The following is a 22993-nucleotide window of genomic DNA, read 5'->3' on the forward strand; positions in this document are numbered from 1 at the left end:
TCGGGAGGATAACTTGGTCATGTTTGGGGGCGTTAATTCAATCAGATCAGAGACTTGGTGGGTCTAATTGGGTTGAGGAGCATAGTTAGGTCAAATCTGAAGGGTAGATGGCTGTGAAATGGGATTGCTGCATGTGGGGTATGCTGCATTGATTTAAACTTTTAATCATTGAATTACACCAAATATTAAATTGTGTTGTTTTTTAGGTTAAATATGTAGTCCATGGCTTGGCAATTCCATGGAGTGACAATCATAGTTAGATTTGCCACTCTGGTCATATTTTATGCATTAGTACTGAACTCTGCTATTCTAGCTGAGAATTTTAGTCCTGGCTCTTTCAGAAGTGGGGAGTGTAGCTAAAAATCACCTTGTTCCCTTGCAGTGCGGGATAGTCCAGGTAGGTCAAACCATGCTTCCTCTTGTAGCAGTCAGTCACCCTGTTCTGAGATTTAAATGTCCAGCAGCACAGTCAGACTTTGACAAGAGCTGCGAATGAGTAGTATGTAAGGTAAGTGTGGGCTTAGGGTGGCAGGTGGTTAAGGAGTTACAGTGCCAGATAAATATGGCATCAGGTGGCTAAGGAGCCAGGGAAATGATGGAGTGTTTAGAGGAGGTGTGAGGATGATGTCTGGGCCAGTGAGGCTTCAGGCCAGTAGGTTCTGGGGTGATGGTGAGGAAATTTAATTGGTGGGAGGGGGTTGTGGCTGTCAAGGTCCCAGGCTGGAAGGGCTCGGGAGAACAGTAGGTTCGTGTGCATTGTGACTCCTGATGCAGGGCAAATGCCCAAAGGAATCTTCAATTTCCCTGCAATTCCCATAGCATCTGCTGCGCCTAGAATGCGAGGCTGCCAACATGCAACACCCATCTGCGTTGCTCTGATGACCATTTAGCAACCAAAATATTTGGGTCCATGTTTTCAACAGTGAGGTCTCAAGACATATTCACATGGTGTTCAGGGTAGCACAATAACCCCATCAGAAATTTAAACTCCCTGAGCAGTTACAGAACCTGTTCACACTTCAGAATTTCAAATGGGTCCTAAAGTGCAATTACAATTTAGGTTTAGTCTATCCCCGCTCCAGTACTAGAAGTTCTAGGCCATTGAATTCAAAGCTGTATATGAAGTAGGATATCAGACACTAACCTTTCTGTGCGTCGATGAAAATGGTACTGAACCATAGGTACATCCTGCAAAAGTAGAATATTATTTCATCATTGTTATCTTGAAAAAGATCAAACCAGTAACAAAACACTATTTTGTCACAAATTTGATACAATATCACTGTTTTTTAAAAACATTCTCAGCCCTCTGGGGCTGAAATTTATTGAATCTGAAATTTGGGGCAGCACTCAATCTAATTTTTTTTAACTTCATACGTATAACGTCCCAAATTTCTATAGGGAAGAGGTAGTTCAGCTGAGTGGCAAGTCTATGCTTTGGGAGGCTACCTGTGGGTGTTCAGGACTATGAGTGGAACCCATCAATTATGACCCCAATAGGCCAACACAGCTAGCATGATTTCCACTTAGGGATTAATAAGGCTCTAGTACTGTACTGGAGAAAAGCAAATTATTGCAGAGGGGTTCAATTAACTACTCAAATTAGCCAGTTGCATCGTTAGGAACATTAACTAAAAAAAACTTGCATTTTCCCTTTAACCTTTTCTAGGCTTCACTCCCATCACTGATCCTGCACAGTTGCTCTTCAAACTTCCTGCCAGATATTACTTCAGCATCTATACAGCAGCACTCTGATCTTTTAATAGTGTTATTATTTCATAGCATGGGGCAGGCCTACAGCATTAGCAGATGGCAGACAAGTGTTGTGTTCCATTGCATTGCTACTGCCCTGGCAGCCAGTGATTAGTGGAGTTCCGAGGGGTAAGTGTTGGGACCACAACTATTCACATTATACATTAACAATATGGACAAAGGAACTGAGTGAATTGTTGAGAAGTTTGCACAGGACATAAAGGTAGGTAGACAAGTAGTGTTGAGGGAGACTACAGAGGACTTGGACAGGCTAAGAGAGTGGGCAAAGAAGTGGCAGATGAAATACGTTGTGGAAAAGTGTAAGGTTATGCAATTTGGTAGTAACGATGTAGACTATCTTCTAAATTGGGAAAGCCATCAGAATTCTGAAGCACAAAGGGACTTAGGAGTCCTAGTTCAGGATTCTCTTAGGGTTTCCATGAAGGTTTAGTTGGCAGTTATGAAGGCAAATGCAATGTTAGCATTCATTTCAGTAGGGCTAGCTTACCAGATCAGGGATGTACTGCTAAGGCTGTACAAAGCTCTGGTCAGACCACATTTGGCATATTGTGAGCAGTTTTGGGCTCCATATCTAACGAAGGATGTGCTAGCCTTGGAGGGAGTCTAGAGGAGGTTCACGAGAATGATCCCGGGTATGAAGGGCTAGTCAATATGAGGAGTGGTTGAGCACTCTGAGTCTGTACTTGATGCGGTTTAGAAAGACAGTGGTGGGGATCTCATTTAAACTAAAATACTGAGAGGCCTGGATAGAGTGGACGTGGAAAAGTTGTTTTCACTAGTAGCAGAGACCCGGACCCAACAGCACAGCCTCAGAGTAAAAGAACAGCCCTTTAGAACTGAGATGAGGAGGAATTTCTTTAGCTAGAGAGTGGTGAATCTGTGGAATTCATTGCCACAAAAAGTTACAGGGGTCAAGTCACTGAGTATCTTTAAGACAAAGATGGATAGGTTCTTGATTCGTTAGGGGGTCGAGGGTTACAGAGAGAAGGCTGGAGAACGTAGTTGAGAAACATATAGGCCATGATCGAAAGGCAGAGCAGACTTATTGGGCTGAATGTCCTAATTCTGCTCCTGTAACTCATGGCCTTAGAGTTTTGGAATTTAAGCTTCTATTTCTCAGTCCTACCTGGATATTTTCAGTTTGCAATGATCGTTGGTTATAGCCACTTAATCCAGAAACTTGTTTTTTTGTCTTGAATTCAGTTAGAAACACCATTATTTTGTCCATCTTCTTATTTTTAAAGTTAGACTTCATGTTCTCTCTGCCCTAAACCCCTCGACCCCTGCTTCGCATTAATCCCAAAGTAGGTAGTCAACATAGTATAAAGCTTCTGATTTTCCATTCATCCCTACAGTGATTGAGATAAAATTTAAATTTTGTGTATGGGATTCATAAATGAAAGCTCACATCTAATCACTTCACAGCACAGCATGAATAGAAGCCTGCTGTTACCAAAATGAGGCAAGCCACATCAGTCAGCTCATGTATTTATAGTTACCGGCTACACAGTAGATTTACAATCATTTCATCTTGTATTATTTCTTGCTCTCCAAATGAGAAATGGAATTTATAAGAAAAGCCAAATGAACCTAGACAATCCTTGTATTTAAACATCATCCCATGCTTGTTAAATATTTTAAGTTGACACTTGAGTAAATTTCTCTTAAAAGCTTATCTTTTTTTTAATGGTTAGTATTTCTCTCATTGCACTCTTAGGCTTCAGAATATGCTAACACTGAATAGTGTAGCAGAAAGATTAAAATGCAAACACTATGGCTGGAATCTTAGATCCAATTGGGTGTATGCAAGGCGGTGATTGAGACTCCAAATTACCTGCACTGGCAGCATGAGGTTTCCTGACACTCCTCTCAGTGCCAGACACATTCACTGAGGTTTGGGGGAGGACATTGTCTGATCATAGAATCATAGAATCCCTACAGTGTGGAAACAGGCCCTTCAGCCCAACAAGTCCACACCGACCCACAGAGCATCCCACCCAGACCCATCCCCCTATAACCCACCTAATCTACACATCCCTGAACACTACGGGCAATTTAATGTGGCCAATCCACCTAACCCGCACATTTTTGGACTGTGGGAGGAAACCGGAGCACCTGGAGAAAACCCTCGCAGACACAGGGGGAATGTGCAAACTCCACACAGACAATCACCCAAGAGTGGAATTGAACCAAGGTCCCTGGTGCTGTGAGGCAGCAGTGCTAACCACTGAGCCACCGGGCCGCCCCGGTGATCTTAATCAATCAGATCTTAACGAATTTGATTAAGCTGGTGAAGAAGTTCCTCAAAAATTCATCAATGTGTGGTGGGAAGGTGGTGCATAGGATTTTCATAGAAGTGCAAGGATTCCACTGCTTGTCTGGGACAAATCAGGTTAAGGGAGGCTGGTACACAGCAGGGAGCCAGAAAGGTCACACAGGGAATTACCTGAAAAGAATGGAAAGTGTTTAAGGGGACAAGGCCATTGACAAACAAGTGTCTTGGGTGTAGTGTAGACGGTGTAGAGAATGAACACCAAGTGTATGGATAGTCTGAGAGAGAATAAGCAGTAAATGTACGGACACTGTGGAGGCATGTAGAGAATAAGCAGTAAGTATACAGACTGTGTGGGGGATTTTTAAGGTTTTAGCAAAGATTTGTAGCTCAGGTTGTGGATGAGGTTGTTGACTGGCTCACCAAGCTGGCTTGTTTTTGTTCAGATATTTCATCACGACGTTACATGATATCATCAGTGAGGCCTCTGATGAAGCGATGTTGTTCTACTCCGCTTGGAATTTATACTGTCTGGTCTGTTATGGTGAGTAGTGTCATTTCCAGTTTTGTTCTGTATGGGTTTGTATATGGGGTCCAATTCTATGTGTTTGTTGATTGCATTATGGGTGGAGAACCATGCCTCTAGGAATTCCCATGCGTGTCTATGTTTGGCTTGGACTACTATGGTTACCTTGTCCTATTTAAATTGATGGCCTTCATTGTCTGACTGTACTGATATTAAGGGGAGTTCGTCGTGCTGTTTCGCTGCCGGCTGATGTTCGTTTTCTGACGGATAGTTTCCTTCCTGTCTGTCCAATGTAATGCTTGTTGCAGTCGTTGCATGGTATTTTATAAACTACATTGTTCTTCATGTTTTGGGAATGGGGTCTTTAATCCTTGTGAGTGCTTGTCGTAGAGTGCCTGTGGGCTTGTGTGCTACCATGATTCCTAGTGGTCATAGGAGTCTCATTGTCAGTTCTAATATGTTCTTGATGTAGGGCACTGTGGTCAGTGTGTTAGGGCATACTGTGTCCTCCTGTCGCTGCCTATTTAGTGGGCCCCTGTGGATGAAGTTGCGGGTTATCCGTTTATAGTGAAGATTTTGTATTGGTACTCTTCCTCTTTCTTGCATAGTTCTGGCGTGTTGCAGTGAGTGGTGGCCCGTTTAAAATGTGTCCTAATACAGCTTTGTTTGTGGACGTTGGTTGCTGTGGAAGTTGAGGATTTGGTCAGTGTGGGTTGCTTTCCTGTATACTGAGGTTTGGAACTCCCCGTTCGTCATACTTTCAACTCTGACGTCCAGAAACAGAATTGTTGTTTTCTTCTTCTCTTGTGAATTTAATCCCGGCCAATATGTTTTTGATGAGGTGGTGGATCTGTTCTAGTTTGGTGCATTAATAATGACAAATGTGTCGTCCACAGTTAGGTTGAATGCGGGGGAGGGTAGTGAGTTCTAGTCTTTGCATGACTGCCTCTGCGATGAGTTCTGACATCGGTGACCCCATGGATTTGCTATTGATCTGTTTGTATACTTGACTATTAAAGAGGAAGTGTGTGGTGAGGCACAAGTCTAGTAGTTTGAGTATGTTGTCATTGTTGATGGAGCTGCTGGTCTGTGTTCCTGCTTCATCTGGTAATGTGGCCAATGTTTCTTTGGCTAGTGGGATACCAACTGATGTGACATTGAAGGATGACATAATCTCGTTGTCACTGAATTTTATGTTCTTGAAGGTGTTGAGAAATTCTTGGGTTGAGTGGATGGAATGGGGTGATCCGTCGACTAGGTGTTTCAGTCTCTGTTGTAGGTCGTTGGCCAGTTTGTGTGAAGTTGTGCCTGGTAGGAAGACAATACGTCTGAGGGGGATGTCTGTTTGTGTACTTTAGGAAGGCCATAGAAGCGGGGGGTGTTCATGCCTTCTGGTTTCATTCTCATGTAGTCCATTTTGGTTATCTGTCTTGCATCTTTTAGTCTCTTCAGTGTCTGGGTGATCCTATTACCTAGCTGCGGTGTCCGGTCTATCGCCATCTGTTGGTAAGTGTTTGTATCTGCAAGCAGTGCTTGTGCTTTCTCAGCGTAGTCCGGTTTGTTCATAATGACGGTCATGCGCCTTTTGTCCACTGGTAGGATTATAATGTTCTTGGCTTTCTTGAGTTTATCTAGTGCTTTTCTCTCTTATGTGTTCAGGGTGTCCCATTCGTTCTTCCAGTTTAGTGTGGGCATTGTCATTTGTTGGATGGCTTGTTGTGTTTCGTCTGTGAGTCTGTTGTCTTTTAACGTAGCCTCCAGGGTGGCCATGAAGTCTGTTCTGTTCGCATCTTTGTGGTTATAGTTCAGTCCGCGTAATAAGACAGCTTTCTCAGTTTCTGTGAGTCATCTGCTGGATAGGTTTCTTATCCATGTGTCCGGTTTGTTGTTGTCCTTGTCTTTGTGGTGGATCAGTTCGGCAAGTTTCTCCTGTAGCTTGTGTCTCTTCTTAGTTTTAGTCCTGTGTTGATTGATGGTGATGGCCAGTTCTAGGTTTGTAGCCCATTGCTGATCCAAAGTGTTTAGATACTGTGATTTTTGTCGTGAAATTTCCCGTTTGTACTTGTAGAGTCGGTTATGGGCATCATTAATCATTACCCATAGCATTCTGCGTCCATTCTGTTCAGCTATTTTGTGTGCCTCTGGGTTGTTGAGTGGAGGTTTGTACTTCACGCTGTGGGGCAGTACCTGGTTCCTGAGGCATTTGTGGAGAAAGTGAAGTTGTTCACAGGTAGAGCTCAGTCAGTTGGTGAAAATTTCCCATTGTCGGGCAATTTTTAGTGTGTTGCGCCCATAGGTGTTTAAGGTTTTAGTAAAGATTTGTAGTACGGGTTGTGGGTGAGGTTGTCGACTTGTTGCCGAGCTAGCTTGTTTTCATTCAGATGTTTCGTCACCAGGCTAGGTACACCCATACAGAACAAAACCAGAAATGACACTACTCACTATAACAGACCAAACAGTATAAATTCCAAGTGGAGTAGAACAATATCGCTTCATCGAAGGCCTCACTGATGATGTTACCTAGCATGGTGATGAAACGTCTGAATGAAAGCAAGCCAGCTTGGCAAGCAAGTTAACAACCTCAGTGTGGGGCCGTGGAGAATGAGCAGCAAGTGTACAGGCAGTGTGGTGGAGTGTGCAGAGAATGAGTAGTGTACAATATATGAGGGGGCACGGAGAATGAACAATAAAGAGCGTGGGAATTTGGAGAATGAGTAGTAGGCAAACCTGATAATTGGGAAGCTACCTGACCACTCAAGAGGCATCAACTGGCAATAGAAGAGTAACTCATCTTTTGCATTTAGTGGTGATTGGGCATCAGGATGGCAGAAGAAAAGGACAAAGGACAGAAAGCACCTAGAGGCCATACTCTCAACACTGGATCAACCATTGAGGATAAATCTACATAGGATGACCAAAAACCAGTGCTACAAGATTGTATAACTCACCAAGCAGATGGTCATAAAGATAAACGGTAAGGAACATTCTAGAAACAAGTACTCAGGTTAGATTTAGTGGTCATGCGGGAAAAGATGGCTGATTAGGAGAAGCCAGCATGGATTTCTCAAGGGAAGAATAATTAACTAACTTGCTGGAGTTTTTTTAAAGGATTGCAGAACAGGTCAATGAGGGTAACACTGCTGATATAGCATTCATGGACTTCCAGAAGGCATTTGATATAATGCCACACAACAAACTTGCGAGTAATGTTATAGGCCACAGAATAAAGGGGACAGTTGCAACATGGGTACAAAACTGACTGAGTGAAAGGAAACAGAGAGTAGTGGTCAAGAGACAACAAGGTGCAGGGCTGGTTGAACACAGCAGGCCAAGCAGCATCATAGGAGCAGAGAGGCTGACGTTTCGGGCCTAGACCCTTCATCAGAAAAAACAGTGGTCAAGAGTTTTTTTTGCATTGGAGGAAGATGTTTAGTGGAATTCCCCATGGGTCAGTATTGGGATCCTTGTATTCAGGTAAAACATATTCATCTTGGTGCGCAGGGGACAATTTCAAAGTCTGCAGATTATGATATGTGGAAGAATTGTAAACTGTGAGGAAGACAGTGTAGAATGTCAATAATATAGTGGCAGGGGCAGATAGGTAGCAGATGAGGCTCAACGCAAAGAAGTGTGAGGTGGTGCATTTTAGTAAGAAGAACATTGAAAGACAATAAGAAATAAAGGTTTCAAATTTGAAGGGAGTGCAGGCATGAGGGACCTGCACTCCCTTCAGGGCTTATCCATGCACAGATCCTGAAAGGCAGTGGGACAGGTTGATAGAGCAATTAATAAACCAAACAATATCCTTGGCTTTTTTAATTGGAAGCATAGAATACAAGACCAAGGAGGTGATTTTGAACTTGTACAAGTCACTTGTTAAATCTCAGCTGGAGTATTGTGCACAGTTTTGGGTGCCACATTACAGGAAGGATGTGGATACATCAGAAAGATTGCAGAAATGGTACATAAGAATTGTCTCAGAGATGAAAGATTTCAGTTATGAGGATAGACTGAAGAAGTTGAAACTGTTCTCCTTGGATAGATGAAGCCTAAGAGGAACTTTGATAAAAGTTTTCAAAATCATGAGGCGGCTGGATAGAGAAGATTGAAAGAAACTATTTCTGCACATAAAAGAATTAAGAACCAGAGAGTAAAAATTCAAAATGATTTGCAAAAGATGCAGATGAGAGGTGAGAAAAAAATATTTTTGCACAGTGAGTATTTTGGATATGGAATGCACTGCCTGGAAGTGAGGTGGAATCAGGTTGAATGGAAACAGTATGGAGGGTGTTGGATGAAATAATGTGCAAAAGTATGGGGGAAAAGCAGTAGATTGGCAGGAAATAATGATGCTCATTTGAAGACCTTGTGACATTGCCGCCTCTTCCTGCGCACTAATGCTGTACCACTCACTGAGTTCTCATCTATCAAACTGCAGATGTTGAGCCAAGGGAGTGACTGTATAAGAATAGTGCACAGTTAAGATGTGATGGTGCATCTCTGGATCATAGATATTCCTCTTGGCTCAGTGATGATGAGAGAGAAGCTCTTCTAGGGTTGCATCAACATTTGTGGGTTACACAAAAAGGGATCAAGAACACAAGTCTTGGACAGTAGAAGCCTCTTCTGCGCTGGGCAATTCAGTGTTCGATATCTTATTGCCTTAATAAGAACAATGTCCTCTGTGGTCGTAATCTCTGCCATGAGTGCCCATTTCATCAGGGCCCAACTTGCCTATGATCACCAAGCCTGGCTACTTAAATCACTTGCTTCTCCATTAGTGGGATGATCTGAAGAAAGGATACCCTCCAATTGTTTGGCCCTCTCTCAGACATTATGTGGCCATTCCTCCTGCAAGGACAAAAGAGAGGGAGATAAAGGCACTGCTGTCCTCTATGCCCAATGGCAGGTGCTCCTAGTTGTACAGCCAGGCTTTAAAGAATATATAGAAAGTCACTGAGCATATGCTGCGATTTAACAGTAATTTTAGTCGTCATCAGAGATCAAGACTGTGCTAGAAGTGGTAGCTACAGTAATTCAGGGCAAATATGTCTCCTGAAAGATCATCATGAATATAGTGTAAATAAATACTATTCAAGGAAACATCTCCAGGACAGGTCAGAGTTTATCTGAACAGACAAACCCATACCAAAAACATGGTGGTACTGGTAGAGACATCCATCTAGAGTATGTGGCATTTCCCTCTGAAGAATCTCGTAAAAACAGTTTGAGAAGACTGCCCAAATACTTTAAGTTGAATATGCTGATGTAGCAGGCAAGTCAGTTGGTAGCCATGACAACACTAGCTGTGCAGTCACTGCTCCTGCCACAGCCCTTAAGTATCACCAAAGGACCAATGCAGGTGGATTGATTGCTTCACGCCTCCATTTGAAGCAACAGCAGCTCCAGGTCAGAACTTTCCTGTATGCAATAAGCCCTCATTGCAGAAAATGTCCCTCTCAGACAAGGTGTTTGCAAGATCTCAGAGACTTTCAGTCAATCCCACCAGCATGCAATGTCTATTTTATCCCCAGGAAAAACCTTGCTTTTCAATGTGTCCAGTTCAACCTGTGGTCCAGAAGCCTGGAGAATCAGCAGACTCCGTTAATAATGATTTATAAAGATTGGTTAGTTCATGCAGTTACAACATGCTGAAGAGTGAGCTTATTTAATTTTGAATAGTAGTTGTTGTCATCAACAATAAAATCTGACTTTTTGCAGTCTAAATAAACTTAGAAGAAAAGTCATACCAGACTTGAAAAATATTAACTGTTTCTCTCTCTACAGATGCTGTCAAACCTGCTGAATTTCTCCAGTATTCTGTATTAAAGAAAACTTAATGTTGGAGAAGTCAGTCCAACACACCAGGCAGGCCACACATACAGCACAAAAACAGGATGTAATTTTGGGCAAACTCTGCCTATTAGTTGGATTGAACCAAAGATGTCCACTCTACCCACTAAAAAAGCCCACCAGTCAGGGAAAAAGTGGGATGTGCATTCTAAAATACTTGCATTGCAAGAAGGCAATGCCAATGGTCTGACAGGGGGTGCAGATGATTCTTATGATGGTGATATTGGATACTTCCAACAGTCTTGTTTATTTTCAAATTACAACACAACACAGTCCCTGATGACACAGAGGGCTTGTGGAGTAGAATAAGAAGAAGATAATATTGACCACTATAGACTTCGTAAGCCTATTGAATCCATGGAATGCATAAAGAATACAACAAGGAATTTTGGTCAGATATTCCACAAGCAAAAGCTTTGATACTGTATTAAAACTGCATACATGAATGGCAGAGCAAAGGTCTGCAATGATTGAAATGGAGGCTTTGGCTGTCACATGGACCTGGGGCAAATTGTCTAATTGACTGAGGAATGCTTTCAGGTTGAGGATCCAATGACCCAGGCTTCCTTTGATGTTTTATAACCCTACACAGCCATCTGTATTCCAAGGAAAACACAAACTTTGTTAGTTTTTCACCACATTTAAATGAAGGGAGATGTTTGTCAACAATCAAGATTCCTGCAATCTTTATGTCTCTGGATGCAAATAGATTAGCAGATGGTGGCAACAGGTGAACAGATTCCAGCATTGAAGAACAGCCAGCAATCAGACAGCATGCAGAGAGCAGCAACAGAACACAGACAGTATGGAGAAGTAATTGCCATTACCCGAGTGATGCGAGCAAGTCCAAATCAAAATGAACAGTGGTTGAGATAACAAGGTGTAGAGCTGGATGAACACAGCAGGCCAAGCAGCAGCATAGGAGCAGGAAGGCTGACGTTTAGGGTCTAGACCTTTCATCAGAAAGACCCTTCCTGCTCCTATGATGCTGCTTGGCCTGCTGTGTTCATCCAGCTCTACACCTCGTTATCTCAGATTCTCCAGCATCTGCAGTTCCTACTATCACTGAACAGTGGTTGAATTGGCATTTACAAGGCATCACATCACAAGCTGCAAAGCGTCGTAAGGAGCAGGTCAGTACTCTTTTCTAGGCCATGGGAGATTGTGCAGATGGCATTCTTGTCAGACAAGGGATTCACAAGGAAATAGCTGAATCTGTCGAAGTACTTAAAACATTCAATGTCTACTTCAAGCTTTCAAAAAACACCGTTGTTGAAGTATAATTAGCACTTCCAGTAAGCAGGAGAGTGTGTAAATTTGTTCATTAATGATCTATACTGGCTGTCAAAAATTATGAACATCCAACTTGAAGGAAGAATTAATCAGAGGCTGAAATATGGTGGAGGTCTTAAAAGGGAAATGATTGGATTTTTAGCATTCAAGGGATGACTTGCCAATGTCTATGGGCAAACAACTGACCAGGCAAGCAGAGGTTTGAAAACAGAACTATACAGTAATTTCAGGTGACAGGGAAATTCCTTCGTTAAAAACAGGACTGACTCTGTGATTTGTTGGGGTCTGGAATAAAGCATGGCTGCAGTGATACTGTCTCCACAGTAATGGTTGCTATGTTGAGTTAAAGTGGGCTAACACTTCAGTTCTTTCACTGCTGCTCCCATTTCTGTGGTCACTAATTGGTTGTCAAACCTATCTTCATACCAATAAAGTAATCATCCCTGTGAAACTCATGCTTATTTCTGTTTGGGTCTACAAACAGTTTTGATTTCTGTTCCGGGGAAAACCTGGGGTGAAATATTACTTGGAGGTGGTGGCCTGGATGCCCAGCTTAAAAGTCAGAAAGATGCCAAGCTCTGCTTTCAATTGGGAAAGGGTCCACCAGAGTGGGTAGGTGAGGGAGGGGCACCTGCATTGGACAACGGGCCCTGAAAAGGGAAGATATCACCCTCAACAAGGCTGCAAGGTTTTCCCTTGGTTTTACCTGGTAGTTTCACCACATGTCTGGGCACCTCCTCACTGCTCATAAAATACCAGCAATGCTAGGAGGAGACCCTTCAGTAGACTGTAACTGTTCACTTCAGAGCCTCAATTCGTTCAAAGGAGGGCTACCAAAACTCTCCCACAGATGTCATGCCCCTTAATTTTATGTCCCTCACCCAAACCTCTCCCCCTGCCATTCTACCTAACCCTTTCCCAGCTGGTGAGTAAAATGTTCCATCCCTAGTGTAAACAAATTTCTGACAAAGATTGTATCTCCTTGCATTTTACAGTTTTTCAGATGCTTCATTAAACTTTTCATTCACTTCTAATCACAATTATCCCATTACTATCAGTTGATTTAAGAGGATAGAATGACATTTCAGAGCAGCCACATTACACTAGCTACACATAGATTTCAGTCTTTTCCATTTAATTTTGCATATTGTTGCAACTGCAACTCCAAATTATGGATTGTAGAGAAACAATTCAATCATGGTATTCACCAGCCCTGATAGAAAACTGATGTGGCTTAAACAGGGTTGTAGATCTAGAAACCTGACATACTTTCAAAAAGGCATGGCTGTCCCTTTAAATTTAAATGACATATAAACATTATAGATTAATCTAGAAAACTCTTGACTCGATACCAGGACTGTCCAGCATTAAGTGTCTGAGAGATACTTAATGCTGAAGAATAAAATTTTATCTCACATTTTTCATTGTCAGCATCATGCACCACAGGCTAGGAACAAGTTAGATATGAATGGAAATTTCTTCCTTTCTCTTCCAACAATGTTTAATTCTCATGACACAATTGCTGCCTGGATGTCACATTCTCAACATTGACCTGAAGGCTGGAAATTAATGTCCCCATGTAAGTAGGTTGGCTGTCAGAGGTGATGTAAAATTGCATGGAAAGACAGGGGGCACTATGCCTGTTGCCTGCTGGCCTCTACTGGAGGTATGTGTCAGGCAGTGCATCCATCCTTGTGCCAGTTGAGGCCTTCAAGTGGCTAATTAATGGCCTCTTCCCACTACTACTGATAATTTATCAGGGTGTTCGTGCCATGTGGCTACAGGCTGGGGTGGCAGAAGGATGTTTGATTATGGACTCAACGGAGGTACATCTGATTCAAATCATTGTTGAAGCTTACCTCCTACTCCAACTTCTAAGTCTTCTATTCACGGTAAAACACCTTGCCAGGACCTGGCAGAGTGGCCTCTCCAAAACTGCTCCAACCTACCTAGTTTTACAGATTCCTTCATGACACCTTGTCAGGACTGACTGTAGTCCCAGTGGTGGCCACCAAACCTTGTGACAATGCCAGTACTGGAGAGCTGCCAGTCATCCACAACTTTCTGATTGGCAGCATTTCATTGTAGTGAGACTTCTTCCCACATGGGGAGTGTGTGTGGGGTGGAGAGGGGCTGTGGGTAAGCCACAACCTCAATGTCTGTAAAATCCAGTCATGGTCTCCTCAGCCAGCGGAAATGAGCTCGCCCTGATATTTCTGCCAGTGGGGCAGTTGGCCACCACCTCTGCAAAAATCTCCAGCCTAAGTTCCTTTCAGGCAATTCTATATAACCTTGGAGATCTGTATATACAGGACTCTCTTATGTTAGGATCCTTGGTTACATGGGCTTTCAACTGTATATTTGCATGCATCTTCACAAACTGTGTAAGGGGTACTACAAACTCATATGAGAACATAGAATCACCATTTGGCCCACTGAGTTTGCACTGACCCTCCGAAGACCCTGCTCTATCCCTGTAACCCTACATTTCCCATGACCAGTCCACTTAAAGTGCACACCTTTGGACTACAGGTGGAAACTGGAGCACCTGGAGGAAACTCACCCAGACACAGGGAGAACGCGCAAACTCCACACAGACAGTCACCCAAGGATAGATTCGAACCCAGGGTCCCTCGAGCAGTGAGGCAGCAGTGCTAACCACTCAGCTACCATGCTGCTCCATGCAGCAATTTAAGAATACATACAAATAAACACAATAGTAGTGCCAATCAATACAGTACATATACAAACGAATCTTATGATTTTCTATTTATGGATACTTCTCTAAAATTGTTTTGTTTTTGTACAGTAATCAGCTTTCAACAAAAGTAAGAATTATAGAAAAGCCTCCCAAAAAAAATACACCAGCTCATCCTTACAACTGTGTTGATTTTTCCATTTTCAGTTGTCATACTGTCTCGATGGTGTAAATGTGCAAAGGGTTTGGCTGCTCCCCAGGACTCCAGGTATCTGGTCATTCGAACAGAGGCTCTCATTTTGGCTCCATCTGCAGTGTGTCTATGTCTGTAATGTTGTTGAGGGCTACGTCTCTCCACCTATAAATTTTAAAATGAGGACATTTAAAAAATCAGCACTTTCTAAAGGTTACAAAATCTAATTGCACAGTCTTCATGAAAATACACATTACCAGAATACAAAGTTAAGGAGATCTAGGACCACACGTGCCTTAAAGAAATCTTGTTACCAGCACACTATATCAAAACATCAAGCTTTTAAACCATTACTATTTACCAATTTTTAAAAAATCTATGCCATGAGCCACATTTCTTTACACATACAGACATTTTAAAAGCTGCAGGAGTTCAACTTTTAACATAAATGAGTTCTTTAGCTGTAAACTGGAAACCTGTGTGGAACAGACAGGTCTGCCACATCAGTAAAATAATCATTAGCTGCATTTGTTTCACCAAGGATTCTGACTTTAACTGCATTGCACTTCAGTTCCCCAGATTTTGAGAAACCTGTCAGAAAACAGAAGGCAAGAGGGCATTGGGATTTAACCAAGCTAAGTAATTAAAAGGAAAGAAATTCTTTAAGGACTGTGTTCTGACATACTCTTTTATGCCCAAGTGATAGACTTCTACTCACAGCACGTGCTTTCACTACTTTTCAGGGAATGTTCCATATTTTGAAGAGCATTTCTGCAAACGCTGTGTTTGAACTGGATTTTCCAGATTTCAATTTTCAAAGCAACATGGAAGTCACCAATGCAGCTGTTGGGTCCCAGAAATAAGGGGAGGACCGGTGATTTGCTCCTCAACCACCTGCCACTTCACATAACTGACAAGATAATCACAGAGCTCTGATTCATAGCAAGGGATATCTCCCAACCTCGGGTATACAGGCTTAGAATATGCTTCCTGAACACCAGTGCCTCAGTGGACATTTTTGAGAAAGATATTAGCCATGATCAAATGGTGGAGCAGACACGATGGGCCAAATGGCTTAATTCTGCCTCTATATCTTATGGTCTTCAGGTGGGCATGGACATTTGCAGCCTCCTAGAAGAAGCATCATAATGCAACATTAGACACCAATGATATAAAGTGATACTTGTACAGATATTCAAAAACTGGGTCAAAGGTGATACTTGTACAGATATTCAAAAACTGGGTCAGGAGGAGAGGCAGACGTAGAAAGGTTTAGGGAGAGAATTCCGAGGCTTAGGGCTGAGGTGACTCAAGGTAGCATCACCAATCGTGTGGCTGGAGGAGGCTGGAAGTGATGGGAAAGGGGGTAGGATGGAGATTAAATAAAGAATGAGAATTTTCAAATTGAAGCACATATTAACTGAGAGTTAATGTAAGACAGCAATCATAAATGGGTGATGGATGAATAGAACTTAACATTATTAAAAAAATGAAATACTGCATTTTAAATGACCTCAAATTTGTGCAGGATATACAAAATGGAACCCATATCGTGCATTGGAATAGACAAATTTAGAGATAACAAAAGCATACCTGAGGAATTCAGCAGCAGATAAACTGAGGTAGGGATGAAATTAGATGATGTTATGTAAGTGGATATCAGTTATCTCAGTATTTTGGTAGACATGTAGTCAGGATCTCAGCTTGGGGTCAAATATGGCACCAAAGTTGTGAGAAGTGTAATTTAATGAAAGCTACAAGGGAGAGGAATGCGATTAGTAGTTGGGAAAGGAGTGTGAAGTTAGGACCAAAAACAATGGCATCCTTCATCGCCTGTAGCTGTCACAAGGTCAGAGATGTTAATTTCTTCATGTCTGGCTCCTTCAGGAATTTGGAGGTTATGTTTGTAGGATCTCAAAATCAGTTGCACACAAGTGCATCTCACAGATGACCAAATGCCAATGCCAGACCCAACACGTAATGCACTTTGCTTCTAAGGAAGCCCATTGAAATGAGTGAGAGTTTGAATTCTGTTTCTCTGAGTCATAAATTGCACACATGGCAATCAAGGCACCCCAGATTATGCAGGAGCTGTCTTCAACAACTGTTTCTATTTTCAGCTGCTTGGCAACTGTCATAAGATCATAATAAATGTCAGCAGTGATTAGGAGGTGGGTCAGGGATAATACAAACAGTGAGGCTTGTGTCTCTATGGGACTCCAGGTTCTTTGGCTGAGAAGCCTCTCAATTGTGCTGACTGGTCTCCAGCCAATGGAGCCAATAAATATAGACCATCCCAATTGACAGTTTGAAACCATTGGCCCAGAATCACATAATTGTTGCAGTGCAGAAGGAGGCCATTCAACCTACCTTGTCTGGCACCCATAACTTTACACAATGCTTCAAGATGAAGTATAACTAGTGTCCGAGATAAATTGAGCATACTCTCCCCGCCATTGCACTCAAGGCCACTATTAGTGAAGCTTAGAATACATAAATGCTTTAATAATTGCTCTCTAACTGGCTTGCAAGCTTTATGGACTTATGCACATATACACCAAGATCTCTCTGCTCCTGCAAACACTTCACAACAGAACTCACTTTATACTGACACTCCACGTTAAAAAAATGTATCAGCTTATTCTTCTTTATATTGAACTTCATCTGGTAACCATCTACCCTCTCCACCAAATCTATTACATGTTGTGGTCTGGATACTGCATAAGGCCAGGTTCAAAGTTGCGGATCTGTTTGTACAATATAAATGACCAAGTGGTGTGCAATTATCTTACAAAGCCATAGTTGTAAAGTGTATCATACCAAAACCTGAGCTTTTTTTGGACTTTATAAATAAACAGAAACAGCTCTAGGGTTCATTATTTCTCTCCTTCACACTGTAAGTGAGCTGCAGATTCCGTGGAAACAGCTACATACACACCCTGTGCCTGCTAAGGCTACCACAGATATTCAGACCTCGAAGCAGAGTCAGTGAGTGTCTCTTTGAAGATATGGGCAACTTCCTAAGGATACCTGTGAGAAGCCCAAACACTAATGCCGAGGGAAGTTACAACAGATGTCATACAAGTTGTAATTAAACAAGCAATTGAATTGCTGAAGACGCAATTTATGTGCCTTAAGAGATCTGGGCACACTTTTCAGTATGTTCCTTGCAGAACACTGCACAGCAATAAGGACTAATACTTCAGGAAGAGGAAGTTGACATGCACTCTACATTTTGTCAGAGGAGGAAAAGAAGCAACAGGAGGAGCCAAAGTGGAATTGCTTTGAAGAGAGTCGCATCTTCCATTTGACAATGCTGCTATTGCTCAATCTTCTCTGCCATGGCCTACCTACACATTCCTTCTTACCAAGAGTTGGAGAGTTGTTGCTGCATTTCAGCAAGTTACTGAATGGCTCAGGTGAGGTTTTTAAGATCTTTAATAATGTGGCAGATTGAGTGCATGGGCCATTGGTCAGGCCCAGGTTGCCAGCTACATCTACCACATAGATGTAGACACCATGGCACTCGTGCTTTGAACAGATTTTTCAATCTCTTCAGAATCATGTGCAGCACAGCTGGAAAAGCTGACAGAAACTCTGCTGCTATTTTCTCTATTTTCTGCTGCTACTCCTTTTCAGCGATGACCCTGATGTCTCACATCTGCATTTGATAAGGAAGAGCTGGGAGGATCCTACACCCTCTGATGGAGACCTCTACTCTGTTTCTCCTGTCTCCATCACTTGAACTCCTCACAGTGATGTCAGATTCATGATGTCATGACTCACTGCTCTCTTGACACCCCTACAAAGAAGTACATATCTCAGCTGGAAAGGGTGCACACCGTCCAAAAGTGTATCTTCAGAATGAATCATCAACTGTAAGGTGTTTTCATCCTCCTCATACACCAAATTCTGAAAACACTTGAAAGGTCCAGGTGAGATGAAAGGTGTATATCAACCTGACAAGTGAGAGAGTTATAACTCATCTTTGGGCAGATCATCATATTTCAGTGGCAGCTGACCTGAAGAAAATTTTAGTCCATGTTGTCTGCCATGTGGCTGTGTTATACTTAATTGATAATCAAATCGTTTGGAGGCCTATCTCTCCAGCTCCAATGTAGTTGACTTTTAACAGACCTCTGGGCAATCAGGATGGAGAATAAATGCTGGCCTAGCCAGTGAAACCCACATCCCATGAATGAGTAACAATAATTCCTGGGCAGATATCGGAGGCTGCCCTTGACCTACTGTGTCAGGTCCTCTGACTGAAAGATATTTCTTGACTGAGGGCTTTCAGATATGGCCAATCAGTTGATGCACACGCAATATGTTTGCCAAATACTGCAGCTGTCAGATTGGCATCACGTTGTGCCATACTGCAAAATGTGCACATCATTGACTGATAACTACTGACAACCACAAGAAGCTGCCTGGCTTTGTGTCTGCATTGAGCAGCAAGGCAAGACCAAGTACTTTGAGAACAAAAACAGAAATTGCCAGAAAATCTCAGCAGGTCTGGCAGCATCTGTGAAGAGAAAACAGAGTTAACGTTTCAGGTCTAGTGACCCTTCTGCAGAACCGAAGTACTTTAAGCCTTTAGGCTTTAGCTGAAGTGGCAAAGCATAAAAAAGGCAAGGCAGATGGAGGTGCTGTGAGCATTGAGGTAGGCATAAGAGAGTAAGTGAGGGGCCCTGAGATGAACCTTTGTAGTTTGTTCTTCAGGACAGAAGTACTGTATTCCTTCTGCTAACCTCCTCTTCCACTTACAGCCATGCTGAACTCTTTTCTGAGGCATCCTGCTTCCTCTTTTTCAGGGGAACACAACGTCCCTGTTGAATTTTAAAGCCCACATCATTATCACCAGGGATGCAGATCTGAAATATGATGCAGCCCCACCACACTGAACCTGGTGCTATGCAGATTCTGGCTCTGTCAAAACATTTCTGTGATGTTTTATGACAGAACATAAGAACATAAGAACTAGGAGCAGGAGTAGGCCATCTGGCCCCTCGAGCCTGCCCCGCCATTTAATAAGATCATGGCTGATCTTTTTGAGACTCAGCTCCACTTACCTGCCCACTCACCATAACCCTTAATTCCTTTACTGTTCAAAAATTTATCTAGCCTTGCCTTAAAAACATTCAGCAAGGTAGCATCAACTGCTTCACTGGGCAGGGAATTCCACAGATTCACAACCCTTTGGGTGAAGAAGTTCCTCCTGACCTCAGTCCTACATCTGCTTCCCTTTATTTTGAGGCGATGCCCTCTAGAGTAAGTTTCACCTGCTAACGGAAACAACCTCCCTACCTCCACCTTATCTATTCCCTTCATAATCTTATATGTTTCTATAAGATCTCCCCTCATTCCTCTGAATTCCAATGAGTTTAATCCCAGTCTACTCAGTCTCTCCTCATAATCCAACCCTCTCAACTCTGGAATCAACCGAGTGAATCTCCTCTGCACCCCCTCCAGTGCTAGTATACCTCTTCTCAAATAAGGAGACCAAAACTGCACACAGTACTCCAGGTGTGGCCTCACCAGGACCCGATACAGCTGCAGCATAGCCTCCCTGTTTTTAAACTCCATCCCTCGAGCAATGGCAGACCAAAATTCCATTTGCCTTTTTAATTACCTGCTGCACCTGCAATCCTACTTTTAGCGATTCATGCACAAGGACACCCAAGTCCCTCTGCACAGCAGCGTGCTGCAATTTTTTACCATTTAAAACATTGTCCATTTTGCTGTTATTCCTACCAAAATGGATGAACTCACACTTATCAACATTGTACTCCATCTGCCAGACCTTTGCCCACTCACTTAGACTATCTATATTCCTCTGTAGACTTTCATTGTCTTCTGCACACTTTGCTCTACTACGCACCTTAGTATCATCTGCAAATTTTGACACACCACACTTAGTCCCCAGCTCCAAACAGGGTCCCTCTAAATGTTGGAGCTATAGGAGATTGCTGCAGATCGTCTTCATGTTTGGTCATGTATTGGACTGAAATGATTAGATGCTCACCATGTGGGTGAATGGGTCTGAAAATTAAAATTCAGCCCTAAGTCTTGCACATTTGCTCTTCAAACTTATTTATGTGGTGTATGCCTCCTTAAGAGAATATATACTCTCTATGTTGAAAAAAATAATTCCACTGACAGATTTCTCAGTCATGTAAACTGTCAACTCTATACTTCAATCAGACAACTGGCCAAAAATAGCATTTTAAAATGTATACTTTTAAAGCCATGGTGTTGTCAGCATTATAACATGCAGTAAAAACTGCTACAGATCAAAACAATATGCAGAATACACAATTGGAATATTGCATTTTACAGTTGTACAGCAGTAATATTTTCAAGGACAGGGTCCATTTGAAAAGATAATGCAACCTGCAGCTTTATCTAGAATCAGAAGATTCAATGAATATATAATAAAGCCTATTCCTATTCTTCTGAGCCATTCACTTCCCGAGACAATTTTATATTTCCAAACCATAATTCCCATTTTAGATGAAAAGCAACCTTTCTCAGCATTGCTTGTATTCTTGGTGTATTCCCAAGGCAAATTCCTATTTAAATATTTACATAATATTTTAAGCAAATAAAGGGTGGAATTTAATCTAGCTGCCAGGAGTCCCACCCTGCAGCTGGAGAGCTTGTAAGAATCTTGTACTGTTTTCTTCAGAAATGACTCATCCCATGTTAAGAGTCAGTCAGGCACTTAGCTGGCCAGTGACTGACTGGCCTTTCCTGGCTAGGGATCCACTTTGGAAACCCTCAGAGGATAGCATCTCTTTGTGCAAGCAGCAACACTGGGGAAGCAGTGGTAGCTGCTGGCAGTCCTTCCACAGAGGCTTAAACTTAGTGAGGGACCCAGTCCATAAGTAAAAGAGAGGAAATGGGGTAACGGGGTGGGGATTCTCTTGCTGGAGTGGGGTGGGGAGGCAGGGAAATTGACAAATGGCCTGCAGCTCACCCCCTGCACCCCGATTTTTAAAAATTTCATTGACAGGATGTGGGTGCTGCTGGCTAGGCTAGCACTTATCACCCATTGTTAATTGCCCAGAGGGCAGTTATGAGTCAATCACATTGCTGTGGGTCTGGAGTTACATGTAAGCCAGACCAGGTAAGGAAGGCAGTTTCCTTCCCTAAAGGACATTAATGAACCAGATGGATTTTTATGACAATCAACCGTAGTTACACAGTCACCATTTATTTTTAATGAACTCAAATTTCATCATTTGCCATGGTAAGATTCAATCCCACTTTCTCAGAACATTAACCTGAGGTGCTGGATTACTAGTTCTGTGACATAACCACTACACAACTGCTGCCCTTTCCTGATGATTCATTATTTGATAGGGTACTGACAAGGGGACGTACACGGGAATCCTGAAAACAAACTCAACAGCATTTGCTCACGTAGCAAGTGCTCCACCTGCCATTGTTTGAAAGTCAGCAGCAGTGGACCGAAGGTCTTTATTAGGAATTATATGCCCAATTAATAGCAGGGTAGGAAGGCCGTCCAGGAGCCTTCCGCACTGGACTTAATCAGGGCAGAGATGGGAAGGCATCAGGGTTCCCCACTCCACATAGTGTAGCTTAGTAAATGTGATCAACCCCTCCATGAGGTGCACAAGCAAGGGCATTCAGGACTGTATTAGTATGAATAGCTTATTAAATAACAATTACTTTTGGACAATATCTCTGGCCTTAAAAAAATTAGTTCACAGTTGCAGGCCTGGATTTTCTGTGGTTGTAGCAATGCAACTTCAGGTGCTTCTGTGAGCCCCAACTGGATTTTTGATCCATCAGGCAATGAGGGCCAGCAGCTCTACCACTCCAGCAGCGCCATCAAGAGTGGTGGTCACAGCTGGAAATGCACCTGTTCTGGAGCTGTGGCATGGTCACCAGTCTGGAGCCATAGTAAGTGGGTTCTGGCCCACTAAGGTCAGTTAGGCAGGCTCAGGCTAAGGGGAAGTGGGGAATGCGGGAGTGGGATGGGGAGGTTCTGCCATGGTGTAGTCCTTGCTCCTATTTGGCCTGAAGGGTTATTCATTAGTCAAATGCCAGTGACAATGGTAAGATGACCCTGTATTCCATGCCTTCCTATCCAATTTTTCAACTCATGCCCCCTGCAACCCCTAGATTTCTAGCCCATGTCCTGTACCTTGTAAAATTCTGGATATGGAGCTTCATTTAAGTAAACAAAATGTAATGCTAGGGATTTTTTAAAGCATCAAATTACAAACAGGGATAATGGGAACTGCCGATGCTGGAGAATCTGAGATAACAAGGTATAGAGCTGGATGAACACAGCAGGCCAAGCAGCATCAGAGGAGCAGGAAAGCTGACGTTTCGGGTCTGGACCCATCTTCAGAA

General features: G+C 42.7%; 1 protein-coding gene across 1 annotated transcript in view; it reads right to left on the bottom strand.

Annotated features, from left to right (window-relative positions):
• Window positions 1-1107: 1107 nt before the first annotated feature.
• The window catches only part of LOC109925386 (adenylate cyclase type 2-like), a 74101-nt gene continuing 52215 nt past the window's right edge, over window positions 1108-22993 (bottom strand). Inside the window, exons 6-8 of the mRNA XM_048608635.1 lie at window positions 18951-19050; window positions 14597-14773; window positions 1108-1188 (exon numbers count right to left, since the gene is read on the bottom strand). Coding sequence (XP_048464592.1) covers window positions 1108-1188; window positions 14597-14773; window positions 18951-19050 — 358 coding nt within the window. The remainder of the gene's footprint in view (window positions 1189-14596; window positions 14774-18950; window positions 19051-22993) is intronic.

The sequence above is a fragment of the Rhincodon typus genome, chromosome 2 (assembly GCF_021869965.1).
Source record: "Rhincodon typus isolate 14 chromosome 2, sRhiTyp1.1, whole genome shotgun sequence".
NCBI classification, from domain to species: Eukaryota; Metazoa; Chordata; class Chondrichthyes; order Orectolobiformes; family Rhincodontidae; genus Rhincodon; species Rhincodon typus.